The sequence below is a fragment of the Motacilla alba genome, chromosome 1A (genome assembly GCF_015832195.1).
Source record: "Motacilla alba alba isolate MOTALB_02 chromosome 1A, Motacilla_alba_V1.0_pri, whole genome shotgun sequence".
Classification (NCBI taxonomy): domain Eukaryota; kingdom Metazoa; phylum Chordata; class Aves; order Passeriformes; family Motacillidae; genus Motacilla; species Motacilla alba.
This window is the reverse complement of record NC_052031.1, coordinates 43797144-43811683: the sequence shown is the minus strand read 5'-3', so window position 1 is coordinate 43811683 and position 14540 is coordinate 43797144. Positions and strand designations below refer to the sequence as shown.

Genomic DNA, 14540 nt, shown 5'->3' with positions numbered 1-14540 from the left:
GGCAGCAATCACAGCTCCTCTGAAAGGAGGACAAGATGAGATGATTGCAGGGGTTTAAGTCTCTAGGAGTGCTGAGTGCAGGAGGACTGAGGTCAGGCTTGAACACAATGGCTGGGAACAGACAACCCCAATTTTGCTGAGGGAGAGGCCACCCCGGTGAGATGCACATGTCTCTCCTAACTTGGATGATAAGGAAACACATGTTAGGAGTGTGTTTCTTCAAAGGGGCTACAGAAAGTTCTGCACTCATCCAGCAGCTGGGTGGGAGCAACCTGCATCACAGGCCTAGGTGAGATGAACTGGCCCCCTGTAAGCACCCCTTATCTCCTGACTGTTCAGACAGGGAAGTCAAAGCTTTCAGAAACACACTCAAGAGAATAAGGAAAATTACCAAACAGTGGGGGTTTTATCATTCGTGTTTCTGGACGGTGCAGCACTGTCTGTGATGCACAGCTCTGATCACCAGGGAGAGAGAGTTGTTCCCTCTGTTTGTGTCACCTGGACTTCCCTGTCCTGCTTTCCTGCCTATGAGCCTGTATCTCTAGGCAATCATTTACTGAGGACTGTAAGCTCTTCTGTCCTTCTTTCCTTTGCATTCTTTCTTCCCTTTGGGCCCACTGTGCCTGCCAGAGGCCCAGAGCCAAGGCTCTTCATTTGGCTCAACTATATCATATCAAAGTACCAATTCCTCCGACCTCCTGTTGCCCAAGATACAATCTGTCAGAGCTCAGTTCTCTGCATTCCCAACCACTTTGCACAAAAGTTTAAATGGGTCGCAGTGAGTTTGTTACCTGATCGGGTATTTGCCTTCTTTTTGAAGACTTTTATGGTTGCTCCATTTGAAATCTGAAAGAAAAAACAAACATATCATGCTGAAATGAAAGTGCTTAGAATTCACAAGAGCCTCAGTTTCATTTCCTCTGTCCCTCAGCCTGTGGCAGTGCAGGACAGCCCAGCCTGCTTTGTTCTCACCACAGTGTGCACAGCCTTTGGCAGGCAGCCAGGGCTGGGCTTTCAGGCACCGGCAGTGGCTGCACCTTGTCAGCATTACCCAGCCAGGTGGGAAGGCACCTCTTCCAGTGCACCAGCCTTGAAGACCTTTCCCTTCCTTTGATTTTTCTGGTTCAGCCCATATGTGGACATTTTAATTTTCATGTATTGCTCTGTGCTGTTTCTTGCATCCATTTTTCTATAGATTGCTCAGGTTAAATTCTCTGTGCCCAGTGCAACAGAATCTTATGGGAAGGTGAGGCAGAGAGGTGCCTACAAAGGTGAATTCTCTTCTGGTCCCCTTTCTTTCAGCTCAGTCTGTTCTACCCATGCCCTATGGAGGGGCCATTCTGAGGGTTTAGCCTGGTGCTCCCAAGAACTATTTTCAAACTGAGCAAAATATTTATACACCGTAAGATTAAGATCCATATCTTATCATCTTGGGATTTCTAGGAAAAATCTACCTCCTCCTTCCCTGAATTGATAGTGTTGCCAGGATGTTACACATTATCTTTAAAACAAACTGGCAAGCCATGCTTTTATTGTCAAAGAGTAACTAAAAAATGGCTCCCACTGAGAACTACACCACTGCTCTGCTATCAAATGTTGAGTCTTGCCAAGTGCTAGTGTACTTGCCTCTATAATTACAAAAACAACCGGCCAGTTCTAGGAAGGGATCTCTGCCAAAATAATTTAAGTGTTTTTTAAACTTTGGCAGCCAGCCTGGTGTGAGAAACCAGTTTAAACATTAAGATACTCTATCAAAAGCTGTGTCTTGTGCCAAAAAAAATCTGCACTTACATTTGCTCCTGGAAAGTAAATGCAATCTATTTTATGATTTTTTTGCAGAGATTCCATCTATCATACAGACTTTCAGAACTATTTTAGATAGCACAGAACACTTGAAAACCACACTACAACTAGGAATATGCTGTAAGGCTAGCTTGTGAGGGGATACCAACACCCAGACAGCCCTCCTACTTGGCCCTGAAGACAGATAAACAGGAACAGTGCTACCCAGCAGCTTACCCCCTCCCAGAGCAATGTGGGCAACCTGCTGCCTCCATTCCCTCCCCAAGAAGTAGGAGGGCAGCTCAGTGCTGAAATGTGTCAACTTCTGTCCTCAGGGAGATGGGCAGAGCTCACAGGGAGAACTGTGCTTCCCTCCAGGAATCTGAGGCATTGCTGCAGAGCAGTCATGACCAAAGCCAGCACTCCAGGTTTTATTTTTGGGACAAATTATGCTTTTAGCAGTGAGTAGATTATGCTTCCCCTTCTTTATCATTACTGCAGCAGCCATGCTTGCTGTTTCTTACAGTATGATCCAATTAAAAGAAAAATAAAGAAACCCCCTTCTTTTTGCATCTTACTGTCTAAATCACTTTTTGTGGTGGGCTGCTCCCATGGACACCTGAAAAAAATTTTGTCAGTTGCATTATTGAGGGGGACAAACAGGGAGAAGAGAGATCTCTCCCAATCCAGACAACATGGAATACAGCTACTTTGCCAAACAGAAGATATGGTAGTGTGGCTCTATGCCTCTTGCTCCCCAGGCCTCCTGTCCTCACTGTAATCCAGTCCTTGCCAGTAAGCTCCCAGGATCACATTCAGCTTTGCTTGATGCGGCTCTGCCTGCTCCTGGAATGTGTGGTACTCTTAACAGTTGAGAAACTGGAGATCTGTGACTGGACAGCAGATCTGAAAGTGACTGTCCAGCTCTCTTCTTGTGTGGGGAAAGAGATGCCAAGATAATTAGCAACTTTCTTGTCATGGCTTGTGGTTATTCTCGTGGAAGTGATAGTACAGACCTCAAAAATAAACATATTGATAAACCTCCTAGGAGCAAAAAATATAGAGCAAAAGTAGCACACAGGCCAGGGGCATAAGAGAGTCTAACAGCACAGTGGATTTTTTTCTCTTCACAAACACTACACAAAAATGCAAATGCACCATTCTTGCATATATAAAAAATCAGTGTAGAAACCAAGTCTACTTTTTCAAGATTGATTGGTGACTCTGGAACCTTCACAACACAACCCTCGTGCTCCAGTGTATTAAAAAGGTTTGATGGTACTTCCCAATTTCAAACATCTGGTTCCTTTCTAGCATTTAAGGCTGGTAAACAAAAAGAAAATTCAGGCTTGTCACAAAACTCGAGGCATTGTCGAAATGTAAGTTGGAATTTCTCAGGCAATGCTACTGCCCTGAAAGAGTGTATGCAGTGTTCCTTTTTCTTGCTGCCTAGACACTTTTACATTCCTTTTTGCATCAATGTACATACAGGAAAATAAACGAGATATGCTAATGGCTAATACTTGCCACTAAGCCACTGCTTAAAATGCCACTGAGCTTTTGTCTAAAATGTACATTATTTTGTCAGTGTCAGAAAATGTGAACTAAAATATGGAAGAGACATGCAGTACAATTTCCATAAGGCAGCTGCTAAGCTATAATTAGTGTAGTTACAGCTTTGCAAAAACAACTGCGCCTCCTACCTAACTTGCATCTGCCAGAAATCCTTGCCTGCAGAAACCTCAGACAAAACAAGGGCTGGGACAAAGATACCCAGGGATGACAGAGAGCCATGGAGCATGCACTTACTTGCCATGAGGTCTGACACCCATGAGCCACAGCATGCCATGAGCTCCAGGCATACAGAAGGCTGCTGGGAAAAGCAGGGAGCACCTGCAATAGCTGCCTGTTGTAAAGAGGACAGGCACCTGCTGCATTGGACAGAAGTTCAAACACCTAATTTAATTCAAATCTACACTGACCTGTGCTGTACAGGCTCAAATTGCAACACTACGATGTCCAAATTTGTACAAAATCTCCACAAGTGGAGTGGAGGAGGTCACACATTCATCTATAGACAAGATTCAAGACAGGCACAGGAAAAGCCACTGGATAGTGACTCAGGACATCTGGGTTCACTGCTGAACCCCTGGAGGTGAGGAGAGCAACAAATGCCTACGGAAATCTGTAAAGTGACTCCAAATGAGTTTGTTTCAGATCTAAGCAGCCTTGTTCTCTGCCCAGGATACAAATTTCTGCTAAAAATCCTTGTTTCTCTATGGATGGCACAGTATTTGCTCATGCAGACAGCAACATGTTCCGTGTTGGCTCAGGTTCCTCAGCACCATACTGCACTGCACAGCGCAGACCTATGGCAGCAAAACTTCTAAATCAGTAAAAATTTATGAACTTGTTAAGAGACAGACTTTCAAATTCAATGAGGCATGAGGAAAGACCTGTAAAAGCACTCAGCATGATAACCTCCATTTCCAAAATCTGTCTGTAAGCACCACATGTGAACTTCCATATCACCTGAGGCCAATCACCTGCTGCACATTTTCCTTCACCATCTCACTCTCTATTTTGACTGGTGTCACTGAAAACTCCTCAGAGAGGAAATGCTGCTTGCTATGCTTTCACAGTGTGCTACACCCAGGAGGGCTCTGCCACCAGTTGCAGTTTTGTGTGTTGTTGCAATGACGGACAGGTTATTGCAGCATTGCAAACAACTGCTCTACAGGGGCAACTGGAAGCAGAGGGGAAGACATGGTACAAGTGCCAACAGCAGATGGAAGCAGAAACAGAGAGAGAAAAAGGCAAGGAGACTGACATAGGAGGTGTCAAGAAAAGAGGGAGAAAAGCCATCAATCCTCTTTATTCTGACTCACAATGAGATTTCAGAAGTATCAATACTGCCTGTTCAGATAATCAAAATACGAGGTAGGATGAGGTAAACAGCTGCTCATGGTGCAACAAAAACTCAACAGCAGAGACTCAAAAAGACCCAAGGCAATGTTTGTAGCTGGAAATCAGATTCTGTTTTAAATTAAATGCTTGACAGAAGTAACAGTTTACCTGGTATGTTTGAACCAAGCAACCCTGCAACAAGGAAACCGCTGAAAAGTAACAGAAAACATGACTCATTGGCAAGAATGTTGTGCGCCACACAATTCTTTCCTTCTGTTGATAATGTTCAGCTACGACTTCAAGCTGTGCAGATCACATTTGAGAGCTGTGGAGAAACAACTCACTGGTCTGGCTTCTGTGCTTACCTCATAATGGCCAATGGTATTTAGCTTCCTTATCCCATCATCCATCACCTCTGAGGAACCATCAATATCTAACAATTCTCTTTGCTGCTCCTCAGACACAAGTTCTGCAGTATGACAGCAACAGAAAACAATTACACCCCAATGGCATTCTCACTGTACCAATATTTGTAAGGAAAACAACACCCAACTATTTTTTGGACCAGTGACTCCCAACCGAGCTGCCTCACTCTATCCTCGTGCTAGGTCACATGAAAGTGGTTTTGCACTCCCACACTTCTGATTCCTTTTCTGGGGTGACAGCCTGGGTGGCTTCCCTTACAGCAGGTTTTGGTGCTTCACTCTGTGTTGGTCAAGGCAGAGTTTTTGGAGGAGCTTTCACCTAATCAATATTTTGCTGCACAAGTGTGTCCTGCTGTTAAGGTTACGTTGGACTAGAAGAAAGGTTCCACAAGCCACTTCTAAGAGATCAATAAAATGAGCTGTACAAGACTGACACAGTACTTGTGAAGGGTGGTCAGGCACTTGTAAAGGATATAGACATCAAGAGCATCAGATATGAAAGTAAATGATGAACACTTGCCAACACAGAGTTGGTGAGGAAGTATCAACATCTCAGGGAGTGTGACAAATGCCAACAGCCCAGGAGGTGACAAATGCCAACAATATAGAGTTAGTTAGGTTTCCTACTAGGGTACATGGGAAGTGGTATGGTGGTGGTAGCTACAGACCTTGGGCTCTTGAAAACCCAACAAGGAAAGGTGGTTTGACTCATCTGCTGGAACAGCCTTATTTACATCTGCAGATATTGTACGTGGCTTTGTGAGTCACGGGCAAATTATTATATAAACCTAATCTGACTATAAATAAGATTTATTTGAAGGCTCTTCTGATCAAGGGCAATGTAGGCCTGTAGGAAGGAAGGAAGGAAGGGAGGTAGGAGGAATAGTAGATAGGGATTAAAATACTTGATTATCATGATATGTCATCTTATCCCCTGACAAAATGTAACAACCAACCAGCTGCACTTAGGTGGACAGGCCTGCCACCTTACTTACCCCAGAAAAGGAACAGGGAAATTCTATATACATAATAAATAATATCATTGTAAATTGCAATGCTGAAGTCCTTGCAGAAGTGAAGCAGATATAGCTCCAGTGTTCTAATTTGCAACATAAATAAATCTAGTGTTTGCCTCAAAATTCCTCACAAAAGCTACGTTCTGTATGAACTCTGAAAAGAATCAAAGCCAAAGGTAGGCATTCCTAATAAGAAAACTCCACAACAGACCAGTAAACTCCATGAAAATACAGCATAGTGACATTCTCTTACCAAGACCAATTTCATCCAGCTGAAGACCATAGAGAAAGCCATTCTTATTAAAGAAAGCCTGAAGGCTCTTCTCCTTGGCTTGGCCTATGGTGTCGCAGTCCAGAACATTTACTTGAATAGTCTGACAGGCATCTCCACTCTCGTTTTCTGGGATTTTTTCAAAGATAATGTTCAGCGTCTGGGGAAAGAAACACGTTATTCTGACTTACAGGAAACACCTGGCACAGGAAACCTACAAACTCCTGACATTTTCAGCACCCGAGAGATTTTCAGCATATTATTAAAGTTGTTTCAAATAAAGGTAATTTGAAGGAATTACACAAAGAAGCATTTAGAATTCTTCCTGTTCATAAAATGAAAAATAGATCTATATAGCTATATATTTCCAAGAGTGTATTTTGTCTTCTGCTTTTGTGCAAATGTATTTCAGTGAAGTACCAAAAAACAACAAGAGATGAGGAAGAATTACAATGCATGTTCTAAAAAAAGCAGATCTTTTCTTTTGTAAAATGAATGCCTTAACAGCAAAACTGTAAGTGACAAGAGATCTGATAAGGTTGCTGAGTAAGCAGTCATGGTAAGCATGATTGATTCTGAGTGGATGGAAAGCAGTGTTAAAATGCATATTTACACCAGCAGATTATGCTGAGTGCCTTATATCACACAGAAGGTACACCTCCCCTGGAGGTGTCGGTGTCTGTCTGCGTCCAGCCCTGTCTCTGGAGGCAGCACAGCCAAGCCTGCCACAGAACCAGTGAAAAGAGAGAGCACGTTGCAGCAGAGAGAATCCAAAGTGCTACAGATCTGCACAGAAAAGTGCATTGTGTTCTGTTCGTTGTTATTTCAGCTCAACCCCCATGTCTGGTTACAGCACCCCTGCCCTTTAGCTCACTGCTACTCTTGGCTGGGACACAACTCCTCTGCTAGGCTGCACATGAGCTGAGAAGGGACTGCAGGGAGGTGCCAGTGACACTGACTGACTGTCCCCAGAGAACAGTTTTTTTTGCCAGGTCATATTTCTGATCAGGTCAGGCCAGATTAACTGCTAGAAGGCAGGGCATAAGGCATGAGCACAGAATTGCTAAATTGTAATTGTAATTGCCAAGCAATAACATCAAAAATTTCCAGTGCTACAGCCTGCTCTGTGCAGTGAAATCTTCTCCAGCTACATGGACACAGATGTTCTGCTGGAGATGGAGATGTCTTGGGGCAGAATTAAAACAAGTCTTTTAGGTGCTAGCCCTTGATTGCAAGTGGCATAGGAAAATAAATGTGCTCAAACCATTCTGGCTGCTGAACGGTTCTGGTATAACATTTATCTTCTGACTGAAATGAGAGGACTCCAGCTCTGACTCTGAAGGACTGAGCATTGAAACGGGAAGCAAGTAAACAACTTTTTTTCTCTGCTGTCATGTGAAAGAAAGAATTCCTGTCCAGGTTGTTGCAGGGACAACTTTTCTATCTTCTCAGAAAAATAGGTAGTTATTAATAATTGTAGAACAGTATTTTCTGCTTATTACCCAGCAAGAGTGGAAATTTCAACATGCTACTGGTGAAAAAAAGTAGTCCAATGCAACAAAAGTTAACTTTGCTGTCTCTACAGAAGCAAAGGGACTATTAAAAACAGGATTGCAAAACTATTAAGATTATGATTTAAGAAAGACTAGGATGTAACTGAAGTAAGAGGGAACAACTTAATCAGGACACTGAGATGTTTAATTGTGAGGAAAATGAGTCCATGGAAAGGACAGATGGAATGAGATACAAGGATATGTGGGAATTGCAGAAAGAGAAGCAGACTGGACACCACGCCTCAGGTTGGGATTTCATGCAGAAAATTAGTAAAAAATATATTGGCACAGCAACGAGGGAGTCATGCTTGGTTGGGCCCACAGACCAACTGTACAGACAGCAGCCCTGTCCTTGACTCTGATTGCCCTGAAGTCATGGTCTTGTAGGATTAAAGTGTGGACAGGGACTAACTGCATTTTGTCCTTGGAAAACTCATTTTAATCAGTCTTTGCCCCTTCTAGTCTCTGAACTGATCTTTCTGAAATAGCTCCTTGCACTTTAACTGATGTTGATTCAGCTCCATGTCCTGGAAGCATTCCTTCCTTCAGATGATCCTTCTAACAATATTCCTACACTGCAATATTCATGCTCCTGCTTCATTTTCCACTCTTTTTAGACCATCAAGAGGAACTGCCTATCTCTCTTCCTCCTTTCCTTTTCAGCATTTACTCTCACACAGGCTGCACAGGAATGTGCAGCCTCTTCAGTCATTAGCACATGAGAGCCCTCCCATTCCCGCTCCACTCGCTGTAGGATGGCAGGACTGTGAAAAGAGAGAAGTCATCCTTCATGTAGGTGGAATACAAGTCATGTATGGAGTCTTTAAGTGAAAGTATCCACAGTGTGAGAATAATAGGAATGCTTTATAACTCAAAGAAGTGGTCAGATGGGAAGGAATATTTAAACACGTAAAAGTCTCTAAGCCATGAGAGCCAGATGGTTTTGCTGATATGATTTCCTGCAGAAGTTAATCTTCAGTGATAAAGCAATTGATGGGGAGCTAGGAAAGCCAATTATTATTAAGCTGTCCCTCTGCAGATGAAGTTTTCATAAATCAGATTCCACCTGTCTGACAGCACAGTCCCTGGCTTTAGAAACCATTAATCAGAAGCCGACAGTCACAATCACTGTACTTAGACACATAGTGTAGAACTAGAAAAAAAAACAGAAGTTATTGTAAAATTATGAAAGCCCTTTTATGATCAGCTCTGGAGGTCAGAAAATATATGAGAAATCACAGGAGGACATGTGAAAGTCAAAAGAAAATATCATCAAGCCTTTATCTAAGCTCTCTCACTTTGCAGAGGAAACAAAAATACTATTAACTTAGCAAAAGGTTCAGGAGAAAATTATAGAACCTGGTTCAAGCTAATAATATCTAGAGATGAAATTACAGCAGCAAGACAAAGCCACAGTACTCTTCAGAAAAGCTTTAACATGAATTGCAAGAACTGTTAAAGGCTACTTAAGGAGAAGGTGGTACCTGCAACTACTTGGATAGGAACTAGCTTGGAACCTAACTACAAGACAGGAACAAACCTAAAAAAATGTATTTTCACCCATGCAGTCACAGAAATAATGACATTTGAAGACAGTGTTTGCAGATGGCTTTTCAGATTTGTAGTTTCCTTGAAAATTAATTTCACACAATGAATTATTTAGCAGAGCTATTAATAACCATAGCAGATAATAAATGAGATGTGGTTTAATAAAGCAATGTGATAATATCATATTTTCTTAGAAATAAAGAACAATAATCTGGGCTATTCAAGGACTCTTATTCATTACCCTATGCATCAGCTATGCATCTGAACAAATCATATTTCCATTTATCAGACAGAGAGAAAAAAACCCAAAAAAATCCTCTTTTGATTGGTGAAAGTTAGACCATTTATGTAAAGAGTCAGTACCAGGATGTACCATGTAACAAAACTGCCTTAAAACTACTCCCATCTCCCAGACTATGAAATACAATCAACAGGAGAAATCAGATTGATTGTATGATCCTTCTGCAGCAGCCAGAACAGTCACCTGTGAAGAGGCTATAGAACAGCTGTAGAACAGTTAGCCAATTGGCACAGAAAATGCTGCAGGAGTTAAATTTAGGCTAGATGGGCACCACACAAAGGAAGGGCTGTGCTGTTGATGCTGCTGCATATGACACTCAATCTGTCTCTAATCCAGAGGACTCTCCTGTAGCCAACATCTGCACTGCTCACTTTGTAGTGAGGGTTGCTGTGTTCTTTTCTGCTGACAAAAATCCCCTTATGCCACATGCTTTTAATAGTTTCCTTATCTCTCACAAAGTGTGACTAATAATACCACAACCGTGATGTCTTATTAGGAAATTGGTTTCCTTGTCTCTGCTCTACTCCCTTACAGCCCACCCACTTTTTTTTAAACATCCCTCTTTTAACTCATAAAGCAGTTGAACACTTTAAACCACCTTCCACTACGTGGCTTTGCTTCACTTTTGATAAAAGGCAGTTGGCTGAACAGGTGAATTTGATAATTTCTTCCCATCTAAAAATGCAAACACATTTCAGCAGAGCATTCAACAGCCCAAATGCCTTTTTAAAAATAAACAGTGACTACTCAAAGGAATGCTGGAGCACTTAGTCCATTGTAAGAAGTCTCCCCTGGTTTCCCATAGGAGATACACCAATGAGAACGTCTCCCATTCCAGGCTGGCATTTTCTATTCAAAATGAAACTCTTCAGTGAAAGGCTAGCACTCAGCTGTGGAGCACACTCCTTCATCAGTCATTGAGCAAATTATCTGCCGAGGGGTGCAGCTGCTTGTCTGCCTGTGAGAGAGCAGCCTTGCTTCCTCAGCCTGAGAAAAGGATCCATGACACATCCAAGTCTCTTTCAAGGCAGCTTTATTTCTCAGTACTCAAATATCAGCACAGCATGAAAAAGCACAGCTTCTCAGCCCATACTTGACCAGTGCTTTTGGAAGCATCTTTCCTTCAATTCCTCCACTTGAGGATGTACTTCAGCAGCCTATCTGTGTTTAATGCCTCACCCTTTCTAGCAGAGAGGGTTAACCGTAGGGTGTCGGGTGATCCAAGGTCTGTGGCCTTTTTAAAAAAGGCATGGGGCCCTGCCAAGGAACAGCTCTAAAGCAATTCAAACACTACATGTTTCTAGGTTCTCTTTTTTTTTTTCTGGTTACAAATGGCCTGAATTTTAAAAAATCTCTCCTGATCTGTGGAGCTCGCCCTGATTTTCAGGAGCCTGTCTGTATCCTGCTTTCACTGGTTTGGAACTGAACTCCCAATCCTCAAAGAAGAGATTCTCATGCAGAGCACCTACACCCTTGTTTGAACCCTGTTACTGATTTGAGAATTGAACTCCCTACCAGATGTACCTCTGTATCTTCAAGTGCCTACACAGCTTAAAAAAATCTGGACACCAAATGTCTGCAGATTTGCTTCACCATCTCTATATCGCCCTTTTTTGGCTGTATGTTTTTTTATGCTTTACTCTGGAGAGGTAGATTTTAATGTACTGCAATTGTAGGGCTGGGGAAAGGGGAAAACCAAAATACCAACAAAATACTGCAAGACTCAGAATGTAACTGCAACTGTACTTAAATGCACTTAAAAACTCAGATCAGAATTTATTCCATTTAGACAACAAAACCTGCAATCCTTTAGGCAGAAATGTTCTTCCACAGTAAAGAGAAAACACTTGGTCTGTAAGCTTACAGGTCCTGCACATCAATGTAGTCCATCTGAAGTGGTGTTAGTGAGGGAAGAAAACTGACTGCTTTCTCTTTAGCCTCCTGTAAAATGCTGTTTCTGAAGGGAAAATGTGCACAGCTTCCCCAGCCCAGAAAGTCCCACCACTCCACCTAACTCTCTTCACAGCACAGTTTCAGCCTCCAGTGTAAATCTCAGATAAACCACCTAACAAAACCATTTCCCAGTCCAGCCAGGACTACAGTCCTTGAACTTCATCTCTGCAATGTTATTGCAGGAGTCCTCTCTCCTTTTGTGATGGTTTTAAAGGGAACATTCAGCACTTCTCAGCTAAGCCCAAGGAATGCTGCACCTAAACGGAAAGCTGATCTATGTTAACCCTATAGCTGCATCATTATCTCCTATTCAAAAGCAGGAATACAAAGTACAAAGGCAGGAAACAAGGTTCAAGAAGGGCTGTAGGCTCTCACTTCCTCATCCATCTGCAGGGTGTTCCACAGTGATAGCAAGTCCTTAGACCACTTACCTTTTCTCCTCGTCACTGCAGTCTGACCACTAGACCCTATCAGTGACAGCATGCATAGAAGTAGCTCTAGAAAAAGTATTTAAGGTTCTTCAGCAGTTTCAGAGTCAGCTATCCCCCCCAAGGGGCTATCAATTTGAATGGGTGCTATAAATAAGAAAATGTTTCTGTCCAATCTACTAGTAACAGACATATGGAGCTTGCTTGAAAATTGTTGCTCTGCATCACCACTGCGATTTGCATCCTATGGATACACACAGAAACATATTTAAATTTACTCTGGATCTCAAATACATGCCAGCATGCAGCACACAAACAAGGAAACCAAAGATCCTGGATTATGTATTTGATTTTTAGTCACAAACATCCTTTCCAAATGCACACTCTGGTAACTTAGCTTGAAGTACCTTCAAATGCAGCCTCTAACAACAGCTTTGTAAGAAGAAGATTTTACTACTGCTTTATCAGTTTGAAGCTTTCATTAGAGAATGACAATTCAGAAATTAATCTCAGAAATGTTGCCATTTCACTGCGTTTCCTATGTGGCCCAATGAGAGAAGTCCAATGGACTGCTGACCACCCAAATTCTCCAGGGTCACGTAGTCTACTCCAGTATATGGCATCTTAGCCCCTCCAAGTTCTTGCTTCATAACAGGAGACAGGCAGGCCTGGAAACTTCAGCCCTTCCAGGGACTTAGCACACGGGCTCTGAAAAGGACTGAAAGGACAGCACTTGAACTGTCCTTGCCATGGCCATTGCTGCCTGCCAATTTCTGTTCCCAAGGAGTGAAGCCCACTGCTCAGCAGCACTTCTCATACTCCTCATTATGTCTCATAACTCTGACTGGGAGCCAGGAGTTAAGAAGCAAGGAAGCTACAAAAATAACTGGAAATACACATTTTAAATTCTCAGACTTAAAATCACTTGGAAACTTGGAGCAGAAGAGTGCTCTGGTTAAAACCCTTTTCAGACCTCCTACTCCAAAAGGCACAATTTTTACATGCTCCAAAGTGCAATAATCCTGCTGTCCCCTCTCATCTCAGTGTCACAATGACTATCAGCAAGGGAACTCCAGCTTCCAAAGATGTTTGGGTGCAACTGGAAAACAGGAAGTACTTCTTTGGTGCTTTGAGAAAGGCAAAAAAATCTATGGTAAAGTTCAGAAGGTGAGCTAGACTTCCCAGATATCTTGTTTTTAACCAAGCAACTAATTAAAATCCACCATGCTGTAATCATGCTAATTTGAAGATGTTTTGGTGCTAATAATATGGAACCCACAGCAAATCATTGCCTGAACATTAGTCACAAGTAAACACAATAGAAAAAAAACCCTCTGCATTCCATTCTTTTATTAATTCATAAAGTGTAGTTTAGTTTGAATTCTAAGCATGTTTATATTTTTGTAGTATACTTTAAATAGGAATGATTTTTTAATATCCTGAGACTTCATTAAACCTACTCTTTGGTGATTAATGCATGCTGTGAAGTGAGGAGTAAGTGCCATTTGTGAAATGTATACCAGACAAACACCAGTTAAGTAAACTCTCAGCATGTTTGGAAACTTTGTCAGCAATAACTATTTAACTATCTGTGCACTTAACCACTACCTTAGTGTCTTAAGAGCCTTATTTTAGCTTCTTAGAAACAGAGACAACATTACAGCTGTCCATGCCTGGAGGAAACACGAGCTGGCAAACATACCACTGTTTTGAATTCAGACACTTGCCACAGCAGCCAGTCTTCGTTAAGAGTGTACAGGGCTTTGCAAGTTATTGCGTCAACAGGTCCTTTGTTTATCCTCTGATTGAGGGTTGTCACCAGCAAATAGAAAGGTTCACCAATTGTCTCCTAGGACAGGAAAAAAATACAAGAAACATTTATTTTTGTAATCATTAAATGAGCATGAATAACCAGAAAAAAACCAAGAGTAACAAATGGTGTTATTTCCTTTTAAGTAACTCATTATATTGCAATTAGAAAAGAAAATCCCTCCAAGCAGATTTATCTAGTTATTTGTTTAACCTCCATATTTTGCTTTTCACCGTGAAAATCTCATGCAAATAGCAAGGGACATCTGGAATGAGTGGCAAGATAGCTCACAGCCCCTTGCTGTGCACAAGCACACTACAGACAAGCTGCTCCTACTCCACCTGGCAGACGCTTCCTAGTTCCACCAAAGAGTGGGTGGGGGGTGAGACATGCACATGTTCACATGCATACTTCAGCTACTTCTTCCATTTTCAGTCTTTTGAGAAAACAAGCTAACAACTAGTTTGCTTTAGAATTGGTGTCTCCCCTTTTTGTCTCTGAAAAACGTCTTGGGAGCAAGCTGGTGGGACTTACCCCGGTGTATCA

At 42.1% G+C, this 14540-nt stretch overlaps 1 protein-coding gene across 1 annotated transcript in view; it reads right to left on the bottom strand.

Moving 5' to 3' along the window:
* Nucleotides 1-14540, bottom strand: part of PLXNC1 (plexin C1) — a 70809-nt gene that overhangs the window by 10220 nt on the left and 46049 nt on the right. The window contains exons 21-24 of the mRNA XM_038153531.1: nt 13887-14033; nt 6384-6561; nt 5055-5158; nt 792-846 (exon numbers count right to left, since the gene is read on the bottom strand). Coding sequence (XP_038009459.1) covers nt 792-846; nt 5055-5158; nt 6384-6561; nt 13887-14033 — 484 coding nt within the window. The remainder of the gene's footprint in view (nt 1-791; nt 847-5054; nt 5159-6383; nt 6562-13886; nt 14034-14540) is intronic.